A 24,094-nucleotide genomic window follows, 5' to 3' on the forward strand; every position below is an offset into this window, starting at 1 on the left:
TCATTTTTCCCAGTGAAAAAAAAAAAAACAAACAACTTTGGTGGACTATAGCTTTGCACTGCCTGGCTTCATGGGAGGATGTTTGTCATGCTGTCTCTGATCACAGATACAGCTTTATGCTGGTTCAAACACTATGTCAGGAGTGCTGGTCAATGTGACAGAAACGCTGCACACAAGATTCTGCTCTGTGTCAGAGCTGTGCTACCAATGGCTCTGCCACTCCTTGCTGGGGAGCTGCAGCAAGAGGCTTCACTGGGATATACCACTGTGGTCCATCCACAGCTCCTGAGCTACGGCTCATAAGCATTCCCAACATGGCCCTCGGAGAGTTGCTGCTTGTGGGGTATTTGCTGGATCCTCAGAAAAGCTATTGAGGCTGCCATAAATGTGTTTTGTGGGTCACAGCTGTAGGCTCAATTCATCCTACTGATGTGCAGTAGCAGTGCTGGAAAGTCATGAACATCTTCACACGCAGCTGATTGGATCATGAAGGCTGACCGTACCAGTGGTGTTTGGCTAGAAGGGCAATAAAATGCAAATTCCTTCAAGATCCTTCTCACATGAAATCTCTGACATGCTTTGGCCTAGTTGATGCTTTTGGCTCTGAGTTAAGAACTCCATTCCCTGAAAATCTTCCTCATACAAGTAGATTTTGAAAAGCTGCTGGAAACACAAACCCTGGGCCATTTCCATTCATTTATGAACAGTTATCTCTTGCTTATGGACAATATGATCATTGTTTCAACTCTGCCACTCAGAAATACTCTACAGCTCAAACTAACTAGAATTTGAGCATGCATGGGCAGACTTGAGCAATGGACACTGGGCTGGATCTTCCTTCAGCTCTGGACATTTCCCTCACTCACGAAGCACAGTATCCTTCTCATCATGTGTCCCATAGGTGCTTATCTCATAGCCTGGGCCTGTCCTTATGTTCTGACAGATGACTCTGTGAGCACAAACTAAGAAATGTCAGGAAAAGCTTCACCATATATTAAGTTGATTCCCGCAATGGAGTGTTTTTACCAGAGCTATTCATTGTTTTGCTGTGATGGTAGGAGTTTTCTGTAACACATAGGAAAGGATTCCCTATTTTTAGTTCTGCATATCTGGGTCAAGAAGTCTATTTAAATGCAGATGAATGTAACATTTATAGAGGACTGACTTATGGGAGCAGCTGTATCTAATGGTAGTACCAATGGGGATTTTTAGTTGGGACAGATTTCCAATTTGCATCCTTTTTTTGTGATTCTGGGATTTCTTGGGACCAGACCATTGCAGGCATGACCTCTCCCCAAATCTGGCTACTGTAGTAAATCCACGGAGGTATTTGAGACAGAAATCCTGAAGTGAAAAAGAGTAAGTTCATGGATAGGGAGATTGTCAGGATTTGCCAGCCAGATAGAAAAATCTAGCAGTATTTCTGAAGTTTACTTTAGCTGATTTTACCTCACTTTTAGGCATCCCAGTATATTCTTGATAAGGGCATTTGTGCTGGAATGAATGACCTCCACAAAGCTGCAGGCCCAGATAGAGATGGTGTTTATGATTTACATATTATGAGTTATTATGAAATTAAAAACAGTGACAAACAGAACATACTGTAACTCCACCAGCAAAACATTGATTTGTTCATTCAGGTGGAAACTGCTGCGTCTCTTTCACATTGACTAGCACTCCAAATCTACTCATGCAACTGAGAACTCCTGGTAAAGCTTCAGTTGAGTTTTCACAAGTATTTTGGTACATGGAAAAGTTTTACTTTGGGAGTTCTCAGTGAAGGAAAGCAGCTCTTGTAATTAGTAATCGGCACTTTCTGGAAATTGAAACCACTGTAATAGTAAAGAAGAGCAGACAGTTTGCAAGAAAAGACCTCCACATTTCACAGCTCTCATCTAATGCTTTAGAAATCCCACCATTAAGGGCTGAAGCCAAGCTTACCTTTTCATTTATTATTGAATACTATAGCTAAAATGGTACTGACATATCTGAAGGACGACTAGTTTGCTGCTGGGATGACCTAAAGAAGTATTCTGAAATGTTGATGTCCTTTCTTTCAGCTTTTTCCTGGTTGAACTGGAAAAATGTCTTCAAGAACCTGACCGTTTAGCACAGCTTTTTATTAAGCATGTAAGTTTTATTTTGTTACCTGTATCTAGTACAATTGTCATTTAGGGTGTGATGACTCTTTTCCAAAAACATCTGTTAGTTTACTTTTACACGTCTAAACTTAATTTAAACATCAAGTAACCCTTTAGTTATGCATTTTCAAGTGTGCAGCTGAATTGCACTAAGGCATTAATTAATTGTCTTCTTGCAAACAACTTATTTTGGAGGCAAAATTGATGTGGCCAAGGACATCTGCCAAAATATAATTACGGCAGGTTTTTGCCAACTGCTACAATTTACATGTTCATGTGATATTAGCCAGAGCACAACTCTAGCAAATTTCAGACCTGCCATTGTGGGTATGACATCTCTCACTGGCTACCCCATGGAACCTTCCCCTTGCTTAAGGTGAAGTCTAGAACAGAGCCAGTTACCGATTTTCTTTCCTACTTCAGCAAACTAAATCTTTGATTAAAGCAAAAATAAGGAAGACCAAGCAGAACGTCATAGCAATTCTCTGCCACCCTTCAATAACAGAACAGTAGCCAAAATCTCACCAGGCTACTGTGCCTCTTACCTTCACAGGAGCGGCGATTGCACATGTATGTGGTATATTGCCAAAACAAGCCACGATCTGAATATATAGTAGCCGAGTATGAAACATACTTTGAGGTAAGCACGGCCCATTACACATTACTACTGCTTACAGCTGGGAGTCCTAGTCAAGGAGACTATTCTGTAACCCATGGGGTTTGTCTAAAGCAAACTCTAGAAGATTTTAATACTGCTCATGCTGCTGAAGTCTCTGCCATAGGGAGAAAATGTTATTATTTAATTGATTTCAAATTCTCCTGTTGTTAATTTCTAATAAATATTTAATGCAGTGCTGACTGTGTGTGGCCCTTATAGTGGCCCTGCACTAATTTCTATCCAAAATAAAATATGACTTTTTAATCAGTAGTCTGCAAACACGGGAGGAGGTAAAAGCTGTTGGAGTTGGGTGGTGCCTCTCATAAATTCCGATTAACTTTGTCTGTTTCAAAAAGTCTTTGGGACTAGACACATTTAGATAGTAATGTAAAGAAGCTTGTTTAACAAGGGAAGGATGTTTCCTTTTACCCCAGGATGTGAAGCATGCCTTGCAGGACTTATTTGTGAGCTAATCCTGCTGCAGTAGAAAGAGTGATCTTCAGACCTTGCAGTCCTGCTCTGTCAGCTCAGAGGGGGGAGGGATCCTGTGCTTTCCAACGCCTTCCAGCTCGGTCATGACTTTTACCCAGTCCTTGCCTAACTAAGATCTGCCAGATTTTTAAATCCTCAGAAATTCCCCCTTGTAAACAAAAGATTAAGAACAGACCAACTTTCTGTGGAAATAAGTCTCTGCTGAGACATTTTATCGTGTTCTCTGTCTTACTCTGTGATTGTTTGCAATTGTTTTTAATCCTCAATTTGTAGGAGGTTCAACAGGAAATAAGCCAGCGGCTAACCATCAGTGACTTTCTGATCAAACCCATTCAAAGAATAACTAAATATCAGCTTCTTCTCAAGGTGAGTGGAAAGATCCAGTTTGGACTAAACTATAATCTGCATGTTGCATTAGATGCTGTTATTTTAAGTCAGCCTTAGACATAACTGAGGAATAAATTCATCACATTAAGAGAAAAGAGGAGTCTGCTTTCTGGGCATACAATGACAGAGGCCCATGGAAAATGTCCACAGGGCACGAAGGCCACATCTGTGCAAGTTGTTTGTAATTTAGGATAGTAAACAGATTTTTTTTTTTATTTTATTTTATTTTGGGATTTTTTATAGAAGAGTAAACTTCAAATAGGAATTTTCTTCCTCTGAGGTTTAAGAGCAAACTTTCAATTTTTTTTTTTAAATTGAAACAAAGATACACAAGTGTGTTAATAAAGTCTGTCTTTGGTGCTGAATGGTGTGCTTTTAGTAAATGCTATAGCCTCCATTTCTGAATAGCTCATTTCAAATTACCCTAAGAAACTTATTTCCAGAATATTCTGACGTCTTAAAATTTGGGGAGCTCCACACAATTTTTTTCTCAAGGAGCCTGACCACTCTGGGTTATACTGACTTATCCAATATGCCAGTTACTCGGCATTTCTGAAAATTTATCCTGAGGGGTCTCAAGCTAATATCTAAAATCAGGCATGTCTGAACCCTACCCTGTAATCGCCAGCAGCACCGGAGCTCGCAGCTGGTTTCTTCTCTCTTTTGAACTAACCTCAAGCAGGCTGCCATCAGCCCACAGTTTGGTAATTGCACACTAGCAAAGAGACAGCAGCACGCTCCCCAAAATGCCAAAAGGAAAAGAAAAACCTTCATGTGTGTGTGGTCTTGTGGCTTAAGGCAGGGACCAAGTAAGCATTCCTAAGGGCTAATCCCAGCTTTGTCTTTTTTTATGTGATGTTTTCAACAATCATCCGCACCCCTTTTCCATATCTTTAAAGTGGTTATGACATTCAGCAATCTCTGCAGATGGATTTATTAATATTAGCAAATTTTTTCTCAGAAAATGACATACTGAATATGCTTTTTTCCTTTTCAAACTGGCACCTTTTGTTCTCTCTTTCTGAAGTGCCTTAATGCAAACCTTTCTGCTTTCTCCAGGACTTCCTGAGGTACAGTGAAAAAGCTGGTCTGGAGTGCTCCGATATAGAGGTACGTTTTCATGTCCAGGACAATAGTGCTAATGGCACTTTGTATGGAGGATTGAAAACCCCAGTATTCCTTTGACAATAGTTGAAGATCCTGCTGGTATTCTAAATGTGGTTTTTCTCTTAGCTTAAATCAGAATTAAAAAATGACGGCACAGTCCTACGTTTTAGGTGCCCCATCCTCTTTTTAGACATTAGCACACATCTTCAGTGCATGAGGGCCTCACCATGAAAAACTGACAGCAGCAATTGTGCTATTGAACTTCATTATTTGACACTGGGCTTTTAGGAACCCCCTGATTCTCTTGTAATAATTCAACATCCTTTTTCCTCAACAGAAAGCAGTTGAATTAATGTGCCTTGTACCAAAACGTTGCAACGATATGATGAACCTGGGTCGCCTCCAAGGCTTTGAGGTATGTATTAGCGTTCTGTTTATAGTAATAACTAGTCAAGGAAAATTATTTTATCTTTCTGTGATTGTCTCTACTCCAAGCTGTTTATTTAATGGTTTTTCTTCTCCAGTGCTGAGCTTACGTGTTTTGGTGAGGTTTCAGAGGTGAGGGAGTAATATACCTCTCACTTTAAACTTGTGATAATCTATCTATTGTTTCTTCAAAATATGAGGTCTGTAAAAGCTTCTGCAAGCTTTAATGAGACTTCTTATAGCTATAGCCAGAACAAAAGAAGTGATGAACCAGCCTGCTCTGCCTATTCGTAAGGTCACCTGGCGTTAACACGTTAACAGCTCTGACTAACTTTGGCATCGTCCAGGAGGGGACTTTTGAGTTACAACCCCACAGGTTACAACTTGTGGTTTGCAATTAAGCCAGTGTAGGTTTTGGTGAGATGTCTTATCTCCAAAATGAAGTAAAAATTGTCTTACTGTCTTATGCACTGTAGCATTCCTACGAGCAGGTAGGTCCTGGTTTTTTGCACCTTCAGAAGTGTTGTATCATTGACTGCTGGTTTAGGGGGTGATGGAGAGCTCATGACTAGGGAGAACAAGACACTACAGTTACCAACTACATAATGGGAACAATGTTTTAAATGAAGCATACAAAACAGTCTGCTTTGAGACCTCTTGCTTTTGGTTTTATATGCACAATCAGTGGCAATGGGAGCAAAGAAAACTTATGTTATTTTTCTTAAACTGAGGTCACAATTTACTAGATTGCTGCTTTGATAACCTGGGGGGATATGTCTCACACGAATGTGGTGCTACCTGGAAAACTTGGACTGCATTGAAATACAGCAGTTCATCTTGTGTGACCATGGTGGGTCAGGGTTTGTAATGGTGGTGCCTTGTCCGCTTCTCAGGGCAAACTGACAGCTCAAGGCAAGCTGCTGCAGCAGGACACCTTCTACGTGACAGAGCAGGATTCCGGAGTTCAGTCTCGGCCGAAGGAGCGCAGGGTGTTTCTCTTTGAGCAAATAGTTATCTTCAGTGAACTCCTTAGAAAAGGATCTCTAACGCCAGGCTACATGTTCAAGAAAAGCATAAAGGTAAGAAATGGAGAGGGAGAGGCATATTCTGTTTGATAGTCCTATAAAGAAATGTTTCCAATTTTCTGTGCTATGGGACTGGTTCATCCTGTTATATGTGGACAGCAATGTGCAGGAAACATTTGCATCCTTTCAGTGGATCAGAAGCCATTTAAGACTGTCTCTAAATAAACCACTGGGTGTCTAAATTTACTGGGTAATTTTTACAAGGAACACAGCCAGGGCAGGTCCTGTGTCATTCATAGCTCTGAGTTAGCAAATATTGCTACAAAGCCTGCAGTAGTCAAAGGAAGTATGCAATAATCACTTTTAAGCATGATCATAAAAGGTAGGGGAAGGTAGAGTATCAAAAAAAGTCATCTTAGACCAAACTGTAAGTCGATACTAAACCTTTATATGACATTACTGGAAATACTCTTCCCTAATTCAGAGGAGGGCTGTTAGTTCAAATGTGAATGTTGCATGAACATTTCAAAAATAAACAAAGCCACACAGTTCTCAAAATGCAGCTATGAGGAATTATAAAACCAGCTAAACTATAAAGAAAGCTGTAAGAAATTAATTTTGGTTTTAAATAATCTGTCCAGATTATGGGGATGGGACTAAAAGTAAAAACTGAAAGTGACCAGGAAAAATACTTCTTTCTTTCCTTGTTTGTTTAAGGGGTTTTATGTTTGTTAAACAAATGCAAAGTTAACCTCTGAAATGGTAAGTGAAGGTGAATGAATGCTGCACATCTCTTGGTAGAACAGCCATTGCTGTGCCTGCAGAAAGAACAAAATCACTGGTTCATTTGAATTTCTTGATCATTCGAAGCTGAGAAACCAGTCTGGGATTGATTTCCTTTTCAGAGATACAGGTTAAAAGAGATGTGAGAGAATTCGCCCACACAGTCTCAGATTGTGTTTGCTGTAAATTTTAAATGGTACATTAATATGAAATAGAAAAGAACAATATCAGGTGAAATAATGCATATTAACCATGTATAGCTAAACAAATCTATGATAAACAGCATATTTACTGAAATGAGGGCATCATCTTGGCTGACAGAAGCTGCAGCATTTACTGAAAAGCCTACATCCATTTGCAAGTCAGTGTATTTTATAGTTTCCAACCAAATAACAGGCTATAAAGAAAAAACCTAAAGCGTATAAATAAACAATCATCTTGATTTAGATGATTGGCTTTGATTTTATCTTTTTGCTGATTTAAATCATTATTAAAGTTGGAGATGGAAATAGCATGAATCATTTTTACTTCAGTTTATTGTATGTATAACAATGAGGCTTTTATCTGCAGGAAACAATTCCTGAATTGTATATTGTAGATAAAGAGAGAAAAATAAATCTCTCCTAATGTCAATAAAATTAGCTTGCCCCGAGGGTATGAGTTGCTTTTCTAGTTAAACAGCCTACGAAAGGAATGCTGTTCCCACTGTCTGAGTTTAAAATTTTTTGTGTGATAATTTTCCAGTCCCTTTTCTTTCATTTGGCAAAACAGCTCATTCTCCTGTTGAGTGCCTACAGCAAGTGTGGGATCCCCAGTGGCTCCATGTGCATCTCCCCCACCACAGTGTGGAGTCCATGTGCTGGCAGCTCTCACACCTCTCACACTCTTGACTACCAGCCCATATTTCAGCTTCACATTGCTTTTGCATTTCTCTTGTGCTTTCCCACAGAGATGAGCTGTGCCTCACAGTGCAGCAGGACCATTCCCTATAGCAGGATCATTCCCTGCCTCTCTGGGCTGTGGGCATCCTCACCTCACAGTGGAGCCGCCACCTGAGACAGCACCATAGATCCCACCTCCTTCCTCTGTGTCACAGCCACTGCTGAGCACTGAGGTCTCTCTGTTAGAGTAAAAAGTACATATGACTTCAAATGCAGCTGTTCTGGTCTGTCAGGGACATGAGGCTCCCAAATATTGTTCTCCAAGGTCTGTTACACTCAAACTGTGACATAAGCTTCAGCATGATGTCCTACATTAGCTAAGAACCCTTTTTTATGCAGTGAGGTAATTAGTGTTGAAAAATGGCACATCCCTTCTGAGATACTTCTCAGCTGGGTACCTTTCAGACTCTCAAAATACCTGAGTGGGAGCTTTGGCAAATGCATCTCCCTGAGACACAAATAGGGGGTTTGAGGCTCTGACCTACACGTCCTTTTCCTGGAGTCTTAACAGGATTGACTTGCTTGCTTTGGCTGTCAATCAGAGGAGGAAGAGCTCAGACCAAAAGGAATACCACTGTCCAGGCTCACTGTCTGTCCCTTTCCTTGTCCTCACATCAGGGGAGTTTCTGCATGTCTCTCTAACTTCACAGGGATCCCTGAACCAAAGGAAGAGGCTAATTCCATCTTGCAGTTTGAATGCTAGGCAGAATTCCCGTGTGAAGTGGATCTCTCCATATCTTGACAGATACTTAGAGCAGTTGGAGATAGACTTCTAGAGGAATGTTACTGCCTTAGTCTTCAGAGCTGTCTGCTTTTGACATGAAGACTCTCCCTCTTTTTTTTTTTTGAGAGGCTATGCCAACCTATTCTTGTTTAGTATCCAGAGTATCTCAGAAAAAGCTAAAGTTACAAGTACACTTAAAACAGAAGCCTCACAAGGACAGAACAGCAGCCAAAATTACCATCCATATGATTTCGAGAAAGAGCATCCATGACTACAGTCAAGTGAAATGATTGCACACAGGTGACTTTAATCTGCAAGAAATAAGATCTGGGGAAAATTTATCTTTTTTTTTTATATCTGTGCACAGTCCATTCCATTTTTAAAATACTCTAATGACTGAGATTTTCTTATCAAAGGATAAGAGATGTAAACATTTATTTAAATTGGAGGAATGATAGACTTTATTACCATATTAATAGGAACATTTTTTTCTCTATTTATATGTTACAGTAAACTTTTAGCACATCAGTCAGATCTATGTTACCTTAAAATAGAAGTTGTAAATCAAGACAAGGCAGGTGGATTTCTGGTACGTCTATCAGAGCTTTATTAAGCATCTTATTTAAGATTTAGATTTATCTGGGTAAATCTATATGAGGCAAATTCTACTGATTATGATCTGACAGTTTGTCATTGGACTCAGTTATTTTCAGGAACATTTCACAACAGTTTTGATTCTTGGGCAACGCTAACTCATGCTCCATATAACATGCTTACCTTGACTTGTTTCAGATGAACTACCTTATGATTGAAGAAAATGTGGACAATGATCCCTGCAAGTTTGCTCTAATGAGCCGGGAAACATCAGAGAGAGTAATTTTACAGGCAGCTAATCCAGAAATTCAGCAAGCTTGGGTACAGGACATCAACCAGGTCCTGGACACACAAAGAGATTTCCTAAATGGTACGTACATGGTCTTTGCTCTGTTTCCCAAACCATGACACTGAATGGGATTTAGAATCTTTTTGTCTTTGTTTCCTCTTTGAGAAAAACATTCAGCGATTTCTTTTCATAACGAAAATTCCCAAGGAGAAAAGTCCAGCCCAGTCTGCCTGTCATTAAACATTGTGTCAAGTGGTATCCGCAGAGTAAATGGGAAAGACTCATAATTTACAGCTGTTCTTTGAAAAGAGGCCACCTCAATGCTACTATACAGAGATCTCTGTCCTGTATACTAGGACTGCCTGGTGGGAAGATGAAAATGGGAGAAGGGACAGGCAAGTCTGATCTGAACTGCTGTGTGGCCCTGGAGCCTGCCCTGAGAAGCTGCTGGAGCCCCATTAAAGACCACAGGTCATTCTGGCCTGGCTTTATTAGCAGCATCTCATGGACTGTTTTTGGCAGCCAACTGGCTCCCTCCTTAAATAGGGGCTGGGTCCCTGTGCAGTTGCCCTGAATGTATCAGTCAGGATCATGTTCAGGTCTCAGGTCCCTCTGCGGGTGGTATTTTTGTGCAAGATCCTTTAAAAATGCTGGGGTTTGCAGGACTGTGTCCTCTGGTGCCTTCCATCCTACAGGGAGATTTTAAATCTGATCCCAACCTAAGACCTTGTTGAAGCCAGGTTGCCATTTTATCTACACAGTATCTCCCACTTACTCAGAGCAAGGTTCATCCTCAAGAACCTTCTACTAAACATCACCATGTGCTACAAGCTGAGGATGTGAGGTGGGATGAAGGCTGCCTCACCACCCATCCCCTTACAGGTCCCACCTCTACAGGGGAGCAGCTGCTTTTAATTAAACAAACAAACAAGCAAACAAACAAAAAAACAAAAGAGAGGACAAAGAAACAAGGACAAGGGCATGTTTCTCCTAGAAACCATGGGAGCTGTACATGAACAGGGGCCTTTCCAAAGTGTCAGCTTTGCTTTAGGAATAGATTCGGGGTGGTTTGAAATAGTAGTTCAAATTCAAGCTGTGTTCCCCCAAAAAAACAGACAAACACACACGATCAATGGAAGTGTGTATTTTGAAAATACAGAGGAATCAAATTCAGTTAACAGTTTTAGCTTCTTCTTGCTCATGAATAGATGAGGGAAAGAGAAGGAAACAGGACTAGAGGAAGAATCTAAAAATAGTATCTCTCTTGTTTGTTTGGAAGCAACAAAGTTGAAAGCAACAAAGTCCAAAATTGCCTTGCACTATTCATTTCAAAACTGCTTTTTTTTTAATGCAGCTTATATTAAATTCTGTATTTAATAACTTAAAACATGTCCAATAACGAAACTTATTTGCTTGAATCAGAATGTGTTGGCTTGGCACAATCTGTTAGATGTTTTGATTTTTGGGTTTTGGTGTTCAGTTTTGTTCAATTTTTGTTGCAAAACTGGAAAAGGCTCTTGCAGCTCACATCAAAGCAAAAGTTCCCTTTTCTTCAACGTGTAGGTTTTTAAAATTTAAAATTAGCTTAATTTTACTTTTGAGAAGTTAACTGGAAAGGGGTTACATGCAAAAATTGTTTGTGATAGTTCAGAAACTACTGCTGGGCTGAGAAGGGAAATGGTGTTTCACCCATGATGCCACCACTTGGTATTGGGTTTTCATGACTTGGAATAGAGAGGGGCTCATACAACAACTGTAAAATGATTCCTTAAATATACTGGTGGAATGAACAGTCTTAAGTTCTCCAGTTTGACCAGTTGGTGTCAAAACCTGGATGGTTTTGTGCCAGTGCAGTTGGCTTTAAATGAGGAATTATTGGAATAGAAATAAGCTCCACTAATACTTAGCTACAGACTTTTTTTAAAAAAACCTTGTGAGAACTCCAGAGGCACTGATGCAGGCGTTTTCTGTTCCTTCCACATCTTTATTGCTTGTTTTTTTTATTTTTGATATATTCGTTCTTATCCTTCCAGGACTTACTGCCCTGTGAGACCCTTTTTCTACTGAAGCATCTTCATATACCCTATTTAGCCCATCTTCTGTGAGACCAGCAAACAATTTGATGGGATAGGAACACAATCATCACTATCTTTGAAGCTAAAAGTAAAAATAGATTTATATTAAAATGCAAGCTTAAGGACTTACCTTAAACCTATAAATAAATCCAAGAAAATTATATTGTATCCAGTAGAGCCTGTCCAGTCCAGAACATTTTAAGTGGCTTTTAGAATGTAATCTTATTGAGGCTGACTAATCTTTAAATACGTTCTTTAGCTTTGCATTTCATTAAAGCAGATGTTTTCTGTCTTTAAAATCATACTAAATCCACGCTGAGCCTGTGCTGTGTAAACTTAATAACAAAATATTCCCTGTGAGTTCTTGCTCAAGCTGTCTCTTGATTTTCTCTCTTCAATAGGGAAGCCCTAAAGAGTACAGGGTTACGTTCAAAGCATCCACAGTTCACAAATGTAAAACTTAGTACAATTACACTGTAATATTCAAATTTTTCATATTTTTCCTTGAAAAAGCAAAGGCTGCTAAGCTTGAGAAACAGGCTGTGCACCAAAAGACTGGTTAGTGTGACTGTTCTTTCATTTTGCTTTAAGAATCAAACTGTAAAGAAAATACATCACTGATGGATATATTTCGGAAGGAAAATGCCATTCATCTGTACCTTTTTTTTAATCATGTTTTGAGGGGCAAGTTGAGAGAGAAAGAGAAAATGCAAGTACCTACACACTGATTTTGCCAGAAGCTTCCAAGAATACTAACAGTTGTTTGACAGGAGGCTGGAAGCCAGGCATGACCGTGATAGTTAATGGTGGAATCAGTATCACAAGTGGACACTCAACTAAATACCTTTTAAAAGCACTGAGTAGAATAGACTGTTTCAAGATAGATTGATAAATATTCATTCACATCTTACTGCTAAAGACCTTGCAGCTGAATCTGCTGTATACAATAGAAAAATGTCACTGTCAAAGTCGTTGTCAAAGTTCTCCCCAACCTTCCTTGCCCTATGTGGCTGATCTGCAGCAGGACCAAACCATTTCCAGCTGCAGCTGAAGTAAGCAAGTGAAACTGGCAGTAACTGTGGCATAAATACAATCTGCTTTTGTAACAAGGGTCACCACGCAGGTTTTCGAGCCAGTTAATCTTCCAGATCTATGTTTGTGTCCTTTTGAAGAAAATGGTGATCTGGCGTCCTCCTTGATTTTTTTTTCTTTTGTTCTTTAGTATGAAGTGATTTCTTTTTGGAGTTGTTCTGCCTTTCTCTGGAAGGAGAATGGTAGAGAGTATGGTGCTGAGCCTTTCTGTTTTTCTTTACTTTTCCTCTTGTTGAGAAAGACATTCCTTCTGTTGTGGTTCCCTGGTGGGGCTGATGCTGTGACATTATGTCCTCTGTCTGCCTCTTGCTAGACTAGTCTCTCTGCATTCCAGTAGGTTTAGTCTGGTGCATGTACACAGTATTAATTGACTATAAATCATCCATTAAAGCCACATGACATGCAAGAAACCAAACCCAAAGGTCTGGGGATGGTAGTCTGAGCCCAGAAAATCTGTTCCTTTCCCATTCATTGTGAGTTCCAGCCCTGATCCCTTCTCCTCCAAACATAACAAATTATTTATTTTTTTACAATCTGGAATTTTTTTCCTTCCCTTTTCCAGTGTAAGCTGTCTTCATGACTGTGAAACATGCACTCTCACAAGCAGACTTTTTTTTTTAAAGGCTTACGAAACTGTTTAGTATTGCCTGTTGGGTGTTTTCTGGAGAGGCCTGGACTGCTGGGGTTGATGTCTTAGAGCCATCTATACTTTCTCACTTGCTGGTCAGTTACAGCAGTTTCCTTGAACCAAAGCAGTTAATGTAAAAAGCACAGTGAAAGCCAAGTGCCAGTGCATCATGTATAAAGAGTATTTAGTCATCGCACTTTTGAGAATACGCAAATGAGACTCAGGGATCTTGGCCTGTATTTTCTGATGTTAGCAAAATTCACTGTAAATGTACTATGCATCTCTTATTCAGGCTTTCATTTATTTTGACTAGGGGATGTGATTAATTTGTATTATTTCAAAGAACATGAATGCAGACGTATATTTTAGCCCACTGTGTTGGTTAGAGAAGCTGTTCTTTGCGGTAGCTGTGTTCAGTTCATGCACAGCACGGTGTAACATGCTTGTGTCCTGTCTGGCCATGAATGCACCGTGTGCTTTCATGGGTGGCATCTCCTGTTGCTGTTCAGTTTGCAGCTTACGTGTCTGTTCTGTTTGAATCACTCCACACACCCCCTGCAGCCCTTTGCAAGGCCGTGGAAGGCGTGTGGCTAATCCTTGTCCTCCCTTGCAGCGCTGCAGTCGCCCATAGAGTACCAACGCAAAGAGATCAGCTCAGCGGTGCTGAGGCCCCAGGCCGGGAGGGCCCCTCAGCCCAACAGCAGACCCCATTCCTCTATCCCAGTGGGGTCTGAGAAGCCTTTGAAGGCTACAAGCCGTAACCCATCTCTCCCACCCCTGAAGATATCTACCTCCAACGGCAGCACAGGGTATGAACACTCACAGCCTGGAGACAAGTATGAACAAAGCAAGGTACTGGCCTCATCTGATAAAACATGATCTCATAGCCCATTTCTTATGCCATAGACGATCTCTGAGGTTAGCTCTATCAGCTAACCAGGTCGACAGGAATCAACAAACTGAAGCAATGGTGGAAAATGGGATTTGGGATTAAACAGAGACTGCCATCTAGATGGATGGCATGTCAGCTGGGAAATGGATACAAGAGCCTGACCCTGGAGCACCGAGCCCAGTGTTTTTCAGGGCACTGTGCTTGCAGATCTGGTGAACTAGATATCCATTTGCAGTACTGGCAGCAGCAATGTTCAGGCTTCTCTTAACATCCATTAACCACCCATTCCTGAAGAGGTCTACTCTGCTGGTATTCGAAGAGTTTAGACCTTTTGCCACGTAACATCTCTCAAGGTGCAAGCTGAAAGTCATAATTCGGGTGCATTGCACACAAACCACCAAAGAGTCAGTAGCCACCAGCAATGTTTCAACCCTGCTGCTGACTGAGGTTGGCCAAAGCCACTTTCAATATGACCTATATATAAGTGCGAGTATTCATTCAGCTTCTAACGTTGAGCCTTCATTGGTCTTTCCCCCACTTTGGCTCAGCACAGGCAGTTCATCTGTAACACCCAACAAACAAGAACACACAGGGGCACCGTCGCTAGCAGCTGTGAAATCTGATGTGAAATAGGAGATTGGTTTTTATCACATCATTGCTACCTTTTAGAGTCTTAAAATCCTTTTCTGCCAATGTGAACTTCAAGTGTTTTGTATCTTTTTCCCTGGTACGGTTCGGTTGGAAATAAAGTATCGGGATTGCTGCTGAGAAAAACAGGTTCCTTAGTGCCGCCCGCTCACCGGTTTCTGTTGTGTCCATTTTCACAGCCTGATTTGGGAGGGTGCAATGGGACCTCTTCCATGGTGGTGATTAAAGATTACTATGCACTGAAGGAGGATGAGATCTGTGTGAATCAGGGACAGGTGGTTCAGATTCTTGCTATCAACCAGCAGAACATGTTCCTGGTGTACCAGCCTGCAAACGACCACTCTCCAGCCGCTGAAGGATGGATCCCTGGCAATATCTTGGCTCCCCTCACTAAATCCACCACAGATAATAGCGACGGAAGCATCAAGTAAGTGCCATGTTGGCTTCGCTGGGAGCACTGTGTGGATTTTTTGAGGAAAAAAAATAATAAATAAAAATAAACCCAAATGGTAGGGCATTCCTGCTGATTTTAATCTACAGTGCCATTGGAACAAGCTGGTCAATCCGCAGCGTCGGGCAGCCGTGGTGGATAGCTCGGGTTTTGCTTATTTTCATTTTGTGGGGGTTTGTTTATACTTTGGAGAGAAATAAAACCATAGACGGTTAAAGATATGCTTTACGTTACACCATTTTACACCGACATGGACCTGCTTGGACTGGACTTATATTTATGTTGTATTAAGTTACTAATCTATATATTGGTTATAACAGCATCTAGCAAAAAAAAACCCCACAAAAAAATCCAGGCCCCGTGTTGGACTGAGGTTTGCTTCTCAAGGAGGAGAGATTTTGTTGTCTATGGCAATTTCCTTGTACAGCTTGTATCTTTTTTTTTAATTTTGTTTTGATTTGTTTTATTTTTTTTCTGTTTGCAGTAACTTTTGTAATATACTTTTTGGTTTGCAAGTCCCCCATCCAAGTACATTCCTGTATAAAGTATTTTGCACTATTTAAAAAAAAAAGGAAAGAAACAAACTCATATTGATGAAGTCAGGTTGTGCAATATAATGGATAGTCGCAATGTTCATCATTGTACCTGTAATGTAACTAATTTTAAATGTACTATTTTAAATATGTAAAATAAATTTTCACCATGAGCATGTTTTAATGAGGTAAAAGAACTAGTTTGACCCTTTTTTTTGGTTTTGTTTTGTTTTGTTTTTTTAATTTTGTTTATAATATTTTGTTGCTTATTTAACAAATGTGTGGATATATATTTTTCTTTTCTGATTTTTAGAACTTTGTCAGTCTGAAATGACTAATGCAAGAAAGTGGTTTTTTGGTATTAAATACAGAAGGTACAACCCTCTTTTCAGTAATACCTGTTGATTTCTTTTAACATCTAAAATGACTAGATGGTAATGCATGATGTATGCTACAAATTGTGTTACCTTACGCAAGTACCTCAAGGCGCAGAATTGAACACGAGGAAAGATTTTGTGACAGATTCGCTAAAAATAATAACTTGATCTCTGCTGCCATTTCAGTTAAGAGAAATTGTGACTTTACCTGTCAGTCAGTAATGAATGCTACCTGGAATTGCATGTTAAGCCAAAGGAATTGCTTAGCACGTCTCTTGCACATCCACCACGGCCATTCCTGGGTTCCTCTCTAACCACAGTATGCAACCACATGCCCTTAGATTCATCCACTGTACCAGACTCCTGGTGAAGACTGATTTCATGGCAGCTGTACAGTAAAATTCTGCATCAAATTCTGTAGTCAGATGAATTGTGGCCAGAAATGTATAACAAAATTGGAAGATACATACATTGCACTTCTCTCTTTCTTACTGCAGTGAGATTTAAAGTTTTAAATAATTTTTTCAGACTCAAACAGCTAAAAACAATCCTGAAAACAAAATCAGACTTGAATAATAGGAATCCTATGGGTAAAAAACAACCTGGAACTGGTGTTATCTTCAACCCTATCTAGTCTGCCAGATCATACTGACTAATTAGTTTAAGTAATAAAATTGTTTCTTAACAAATACTGTACACAAAATACATGGTAATCCAGTAGTGTTGTCACCATGTATTATTCACCGACAGGTCAAGGAGTCCATCAGCCACATCCTTGACTCTTACTGTGTCTTAAAGGAAAACGTAACTGTCCTGAAGTGTTGGATAACTTCCCCTGCTCTGCACATCTCATTTGGACCTTCTCCAGAAACGCCCAAATACCAGTCAGCACTTACTGTCTGGCTGAGACTTGCAGGGTGCTCTGGTGCTCCTTGTGCTCAGGCATGACTGCCCGTGCCAACCATGTGCACTGGAGACCCTGATCCTGGTGGCAAAAAAAGTCGACATGACCCAGTTCAGTTTTGCGTCAGCGGCAGCATTTGCTTTTTGTTTAATTGAGCTATTGTACAGCTCCCATCAGGTGCTGAAGTATAACCAGAAAACGCTTAGGAATCAGGCTCAGTGTCCTTGGGGGAGCGTCGGCTGCGTGGGGCATCCTTTGAGTCCTACCTTGCTAACATACTGCGTTTTATTGGCATCGCAGGTGATCCTTGGATTACATGCAACTTGCTTTGTAAAATGTGTCAAGGTACTGTAGACGTGACATGTGCCAAACATTGGGCTTAAACATGCAAATCAAATTTGCATGACTCGAAGGTGGGCAGATGCTTTGAACCTGGATCCCAGCTCATCACCCTGCTGTTTTGAGAGCTTTATGTTTTAGATAACATACCCCTTCCCAAATTCTCCCCCAACCTGTCCACTGTTTAAACCAAATGAAATCCATATCCAGAACTGGTTTGTTTTTTTCTTAATTTTTTATGTCTGCTTTGATATGCAATTTCTGTTGTCAACACAGCATTGCTCTTAAAAAGGGTGACATGGTCTTTTATTGTTCTTTTCCAAGAATAAGGTCATAGGAACAGTAATAAGGAGTGAAAAATGTACTGGAAATGGTGCCTGCTGTGATGCTAGCCAAAACCCATGGGCTGACTGATGTCCTCTCTGAGGGGATTGGCAAAATCAGATGGGAAATTCTTGGTCTTGAGAGGCACAGAACACGTCATTCTAGGAAATTACTTGGAAAGTTAATGATGCAGCTCCTATTTATTGAGCTATTTGTGTTCTGAGCAACATGTAGCAAGCAACACCTTGAATTTCTTAAATTTTTTTGTGTGCTGTACTGAGTAATCTATTAAGACCATTCTTAAGTATTTATATTTGTTTCACTGCTTTTAACCAACAAGACTGAGGACCAGATTGGTCTTTTAACTGTAGCAAAATTGAAATAAATTTCTATTTGTGACAAAGTCCCTGAAACCAGATGACCAAGTTCTAGTTGCCTGTGCTTCCATCATGGACATTTTTTTCCTGCTCCATGCATATGAACAGCAACTGTGGCACAACATCTGCTTTGCAGAACTCTTTGGTTTTTAACTTCAACTCTCATTGCTGAGATTAAGACAGGCATATTGCTGGGGGCTTCCACCTTCTAGGGAATTGCAGTAATTGCAAATGTGGATGCTGGTTCCCCTTTCCAAATCCTTCCTTCCTTCTATGATTTGCCATTTGATTGCTGCGTTTTTTGGTACAACAGGAAGTCATGTTCATGGCATACCCTGCGCATGAGAAAGCGGGCGGAAAAGGAGAGCAGTGGCAAAAATGAAGCCAATGGGCCACGTAAATCCAAGGATATTCTGGGAAACAAAGTCTCTGTTAAAGTGAGTAAGGCCATCTGAAAACTCTGTGCTGCTCTCCTGCTTCCCATCCTTTCCACCCCCTATAGTACCCTCTCCTGAGAGAGGGAGGGGGCGGCAATTTTGAGTTTGGGTTTTGCTTTTTTTGTTGATTTTTTTTTTCAACTTTAGTTACCTCTTTTTTTTTTTTTTCCTTTTTTTGTAGTATCCATTTTAGCAGGATTTTTGCATGCAAGATAAAATGCAGCCTTTGTTTTTTGTTTTCTTTCTCATGGCATCCCACATGCAAGTAAGTAATCTTCATTAAAGAAACCCAACCATATACGTGGTTAAATAGCTTAAAATTGGGATGTTAGTGATTTACTGACCTCTAATCTAGCCCAATCTGCAGCTCCATCAGAGCAGCTGCAGCAGTGAGAAAGCCACTGGATGAACCAATGGCCTTGCTGAAGTTGATGAGTTTTCTTTAGGCCAATATTTCACCACATCTCAAGATAAGGGGTTCCCAACCTTGAGATGCTTAAGGTGTTTGGTCCAAGGAGATGGTCTCAATGACCTTTTTTTTTCCATGTTAAAGAGACAGGGCAGAGATGCTGACTCTGTCTTGCCAGGAGAGGGTCTCGTGTGTGTCTGTTCGTGTGTGTGTGTGTGTATGTGTGTCTGCGTCTCTCTCTCTCTCTCTCTCTGAGATCTCCCAGTATGGAAAAGGTTGAGAACTGTGGAGTTAAGCTCCATCTTCTGCTCTGGGTGCCTGACTACTGTGCTCCAACTCAGAGGATCCATCCCTATATACCGACCATGAGGCCTGCTCAGGACTCATCTGGGGCTTTCCCCCCAGAGGGAAACAGAGGCAAGCAAACACTTGTTGTGATTTTGACACAACCAAAGCCCAGCCCTGATTCAGGAAAGCACTTGAGCATGTCCTTTGGATCCACCTCTCTCCAGAAGAACCCATGATTAAGTGTTTTCCTTTGCAGAGGCTTTCAGTCTTCCAAGCCTAGTGAAATAGCCCTGGCATGTGCAAAGGGAGGAACCTGCCACTGCAACCCAGGTGCCCTCACACCCACCGTGCAGCCGCCCTGCAGCGCCGAGGAAGGACTGGGCCCACGGGAAGCAGTTGCTCCAGCATGGTGGCACAGTTCTTCTTCCTCTTGCTTCCTCCTTGTTTTTACTACCTGAACAAATTGCAGAATCACTGCTGCTTCTTTGGCAAACGCATGTCTTTGCCCTTGCTTCCCTTGTTTTGTTGTCAGTTTGTTTTTAGTTTGGTTTTTTTTAGGAGCATTTTCTCTACTGTTACCCATTTCCATGCTGCTCACAACTGTGCTGTTCTGCCCTGACTAACCAATCTCTTTTCTAATCTCTTGTTCTCTTTCTTCCTCTTCATGCTGCCAAACAAGGAGACAAACAGCTCAGAGGAATCAGAGTGTGATGACCTTGACCCCAATACTAGCATGGAGGTAGAGACAATCATCCTTGTGATTATTTTTTTCCCAAGAAAATTTTCCGTTTTGAAATGCCTTTGCTGAAAGGGGAGCTGGTGGGTCTGTATCACTTGCAGACGTGTGCCAATTCAGTGTGAGTCACACAAAGTGACGATTCTGGGTTTGCCAAGGGCTGGAGTTTGGGCTGCCTTTGTGGTAGGAGCAGTGGAGGAAGCTGAGGAACAAGCTCCTGCTGAGCTAGAGGCTCGTGTAGTCACCTTCAGTCACTGTTTCCCGCCTGGTACCTCATTCCGACAATAATACATGTGTGTCAACTCTGATAAACATAGCAGCTTTTTATGTTAAAAACAACCCTTGCCCTGGCTGAGCTGCTGGTCAGGCCTCTGTTATAAATCACTGGAGCAAATGTTGTTGTACCACAACCAGCGCTTTAAACTATCTAGAAAATCAGAAAAGACAATGTTTCCTTTTTCTTTTAAAAGAGTGGGAAATTGCATTTCTGTCATAGTACTGAAGGACAATGGTAAAACAGTTGTGTGAATGTACTCGTATCACAGGCAAAGCTGATGCAAATAGATCAACTCAAATCATGGTACATTATGCTACTCTTTTTCCAGTGTGAAACCACCAGTTCTAATGGAGTGCCTTGTTGAGAGAGCCTGAAGGAGGTTAAAATCATGAACAGTTATATATCTGGTTCTTCTCAGTCCATATCTTGCAGGATCCATTTTTTTTTCTGTGTATAGTGACCACGCCAAGCATTTCTATACATTGTACCAACACTGAAAGAGGTTCCTGCTGAAACAGGCAAAGACATGGTTCAGAGATGTAGTAGTTTTGTGGCAATGACAGGCCAGGTCACTGGAGAGCAGGGATATCTGTGTCCTAGCAGATCTCCCGGATGCTGTTAGCCAGGCTGCACTATAAACATCCTGCAAAAGAAAGCTGATCCTTCTCCTGGAAGGAAAAAAAAAGAAGAGGGAGAAGTGTTTTCAGGTGCACCACGTTAGCTGTTAACCTGAAAGGTTGCTTTTGTTTTAATTATGTTGGGATGTGTACTAAAGGAAAGCTTTTTACCCAGCTGACATCCTGGAGATTGAATTGTCCTTACAACTAAAGCTGCATTATTCTCAGGGGTGTGTTTACATTTTCAAAGAGCGTTTTGCCAGTCACAGGTAACAACGAGAAATGTATGTGTTTGTTAAAAGGCAGTGCCCAGTTACTGCATGGGAGTCTGTGCAAGCTTTCACTCGCTGAAAATTGCCCTGTGGGGTAACAGGTGGCTGAGACACAGGTGTATTGTACAGAGCTGGGTAAGAATCACTGTTCTTTTTGAAGAGGATTTCTGTGTTTTGACTTTGCTCAATAGGAGGAAAAACAGATGTTTTAAAATTGCCAGTGGGTGTATCTGAGTCCTCCAGTATTGGCATTTCTGGTTAGTTCCAGCATACTCCACATGGGTCTTTTTAATTGTTTGATTTGGGTTTTTACTATGGTGCAGTCTACTGTTCTGAAGTTCAGGAGAAAAAAGCGTTTCTATTTAAATCAAAAGACATTAATGTGAAGTCTTAGCTATGATATCAATCTGTTATTGGGGGGGTAACTGTGTGCCTGGTGTATGACTTGATTTACACTCAGAAACCACATCCTGCATCTCCCAGGTCACTGGCTGGAGGTGCTAGTGTCACTGTGCTGAAGTCCCTAGGAGCCACACTGTTCCTCTTGGCTTGGAAAGCTCAAATTGGCTTCTGAGAAAAACTCTCTGGGGCTGAGCAAATGTTTAAAATGGCAGAGGGAGAGAAATTAAGAGAACAATTGTGGGGGTGACTTGCTAAGGTCACACTGTCCTCCAAGGAGCAGCATGGCCCTTGCCTTGTGCTGAGTTTAGTACATTTGCAGCCTGGAGTGAGTGTGGTCAGCTCGTTGGTCTGACTAAGAAATCCTGGGGCAGGGGATTGCTGGTATCCAGTATAAACTAAACAAAATCATCTGGAGTGAGCAAAGCAAGGACAGGCTCACAAATGCTCATGAAGACCTAGAAGAGGCCATGAGAAAGTCTGATCTGTAAAGGTCTGGGGTATTCACCTACTGGGAGCCATAGTTGTTCTCCCTTTCCTTTCATTTTGAGTGTTTTGATTCTCCTTTTCAAATGTGTTACAAGAAATTACCTTCATTACAGCCTTGGAAGCCAAAGTCTTTTCTCATTAAAACAGAGGCAAGACAAACTACTTCCACCACCTGAGCCTGGTTCAGGGCTTCATCAGTGTTCTGGGCTTTGTGTACTAGGCTTAAATAACTGTTAAACAGCTGTGCTACCCCTCCACCCCAGCCTGTGTGTGCAGTGAACATCACCATCTCACCTGGTTTTCCTTTCCCTGCTCTGCATGGTACATCCCAGCAGAGCCACTGGTGACCTCCCAGGGCAGTTGGAGAAAACATGACCACCTGCCCAAGGTGGGGGAAGACCTTGTCCTCACACTTGGCTAGGCTCGTGATGGATTTTATAGACACTGGGAGTGCTGTGTCCCAGCCATCAACATTCAGAGGTGCATGAGGCCCTTCCTGTGTCATTAAGGTGGAGTCGTCTGTAGCTGTCATTACAGCCAGGTAATAACAGGGCAAGTCACCTGGCTTCTCCTATAGGATTGTCACCCCTGACATCCCTCTTCTTCCCACTATGCATGAGAACGTGCACCCAGTGCTGAAACAGAGAGAGCAGTCTCTAAATGCAAAGCAGACCTATTAATTACACGGAAGTGTCGGTGCAATTTGCCTCCAACCTACTCACTGTGTAAGAAGTTGGTAAGCTGGTCATACTATCCATGAAGTCCCTCGGGTACTGTGGCTTTTCAGATCTTGCTTGGCTTGCTATTTATGAAATACCACAGTAAATTCTGTTCAGGAGATTCCAGATTTCTGAAGCACTTTGCCTTTGTTTCAAGGGGACACACAGTCAGAAAGAAATGTGGAAAACATACATCATGAGAGCAGGAAACTGAAATTCTGGGTGACACTGCTTCAAGGAGCTAAAAATGCCATTACTGGGGTTTTGCTCACACAGGGACATGCTGGCCTCGGAGAACTTCCCATTCATTGTAGCTTTAACTAGAAATAGTATCTCTTGATGACTGGCTTTTTTTCCTCTTTGTTTATTAATATGTAATGAAAGTGCATGAGGGTGGAAATGAAGTTTGATTTTTACCTCTAGTTTTCTGCTTTATGCTGTAGTTTCACAAAACAGAAGGCACAAACTCATCTATTAAATATGTGAGTGTAGGAACAGGCACTTAAGGAACATGTGTAGCCACGTGAGTGATAGGAGTAACCTATATTTAAGGAAGATTGGAGACTCCCTTTCCACATGTCTGTAGTTAATTGCACAGAGACAGACAACTCCACTTCTGGGAATAAGGTGTATGCCCTTGTGAATCAGCAAATATCATCCACACCCGAGTCTGGGGTCCTGAACAGTGACACAACTAGTTGTCCTACAATTCTGTGTCGTAAAGTCTCATTGGGTTTCGATAATGCTAAGGGGGTCATAAGTCAGCTGTGCAGATCCCATTGGGCTACCTCTCCTGTCTAAGTGAATGATGTTCCAGCAGTCTGAAGGTCTGACTGAGCTAAATCTCACTGAATCCAGCAGGAGCTTCTCCCGGCTTTGGGATGGACCCCACACATCTTGTTTTGCACAGCAGGACTCCAACTGCAGCGTGATACAAGTACTGCTGGTGGACATATGTCTGTCACTGAGCCTGTAGTGTTTGTTCCTCTGTCTTAGGAAAGATGAAACCCAGGCCTGCCCTGAGTCACTGGACGTGCCATCATTAGATTAGTGAGCTGGGCTGTTGCCAAGGTACATATGCTGGGCTTCTTAATCTGCTTTTTTCAGTTAATGACATTTTAGCGTTTTAGAACTACTCAGAGACACTTAAAGCAAGATAAGCACTAGGAAACATCCTGTAAGGATGAATACTGTGTTGAGTAAGTAACGGCTTGGTGGATACAGCATTGGCTCCAAGTCAATAC

At 41.3% G+C, this 24,094-nt stretch overlaps 1 protein-coding gene across 8 annotated transcripts in view; it reads left to right on the forward strand.

Annotated features, from left to right (window-relative positions):
- KALRN (kalirin RhoGEF kinase) overlaps nucleotides 1–24,094 on the forward strand; it is a 507,433-nt gene that overhangs the window by 459,560 nt on the left and 23,779 nt on the right. For 6 of the 8 annotated variants that reach the window (XM_064661424.1, XM_064661428.1, XM_064661425.1 and 3 more), the window contains 11 exons: nucleotides 2,061–2,130; nucleotides 2,695–2,781; nucleotides 3,565–3,657; nucleotides 4,738–4,788; nucleotides 5,123–5,200; nucleotides 6,105–6,290; nucleotides 9,477–9,648; nucleotides 13,976–14,214; nucleotides 15,082–15,329; nucleotides 18,521–18,644; nucleotides 20,021–20,080. In XM_064661424.1, coding sequence (XP_064517494.1) covers nucleotides 2,061–2,130; nucleotides 2,695–2,781; nucleotides 3,565–3,657; nucleotides 4,738–4,788; nucleotides 5,123–5,200; nucleotides 6,105–6,290; nucleotides 9,477–9,648; nucleotides 13,976–14,214; nucleotides 15,082–15,329; nucleotides 18,521–18,644; nucleotides 20,021–20,080 — 1,408 coding nt within the window. Of the gene's footprint in view, nucleotides 1–2,060; nucleotides 2,131–2,694; nucleotides 2,782–3,564; nucleotides 3,658–4,737; nucleotides 4,789–5,122; nucleotides 5,201–6,104; nucleotides 6,291–9,476; nucleotides 9,649–13,975; nucleotides 14,215–15,081; nucleotides 15,330–16,199; nucleotides 16,282–18,520; nucleotides 18,645–20,020; nucleotides 20,081–24,094 lie in introns of those variants that run through there. The other 2 variants (XM_064661430.1, XM_064661431.1) reach the window with 2 other exon arrangements.

Source organism: Pseudopipra pipra, chromosome 7, assembly GCF_036250125.1.
Source record: "Pseudopipra pipra isolate bDixPip1 chromosome 7, bDixPip1.hap1, whole genome shotgun sequence".
Classification (NCBI taxonomy): Eukaryota; Metazoa; Chordata; class Aves; order Passeriformes; family Pipridae; genus Pseudopipra; species Pseudopipra pipra.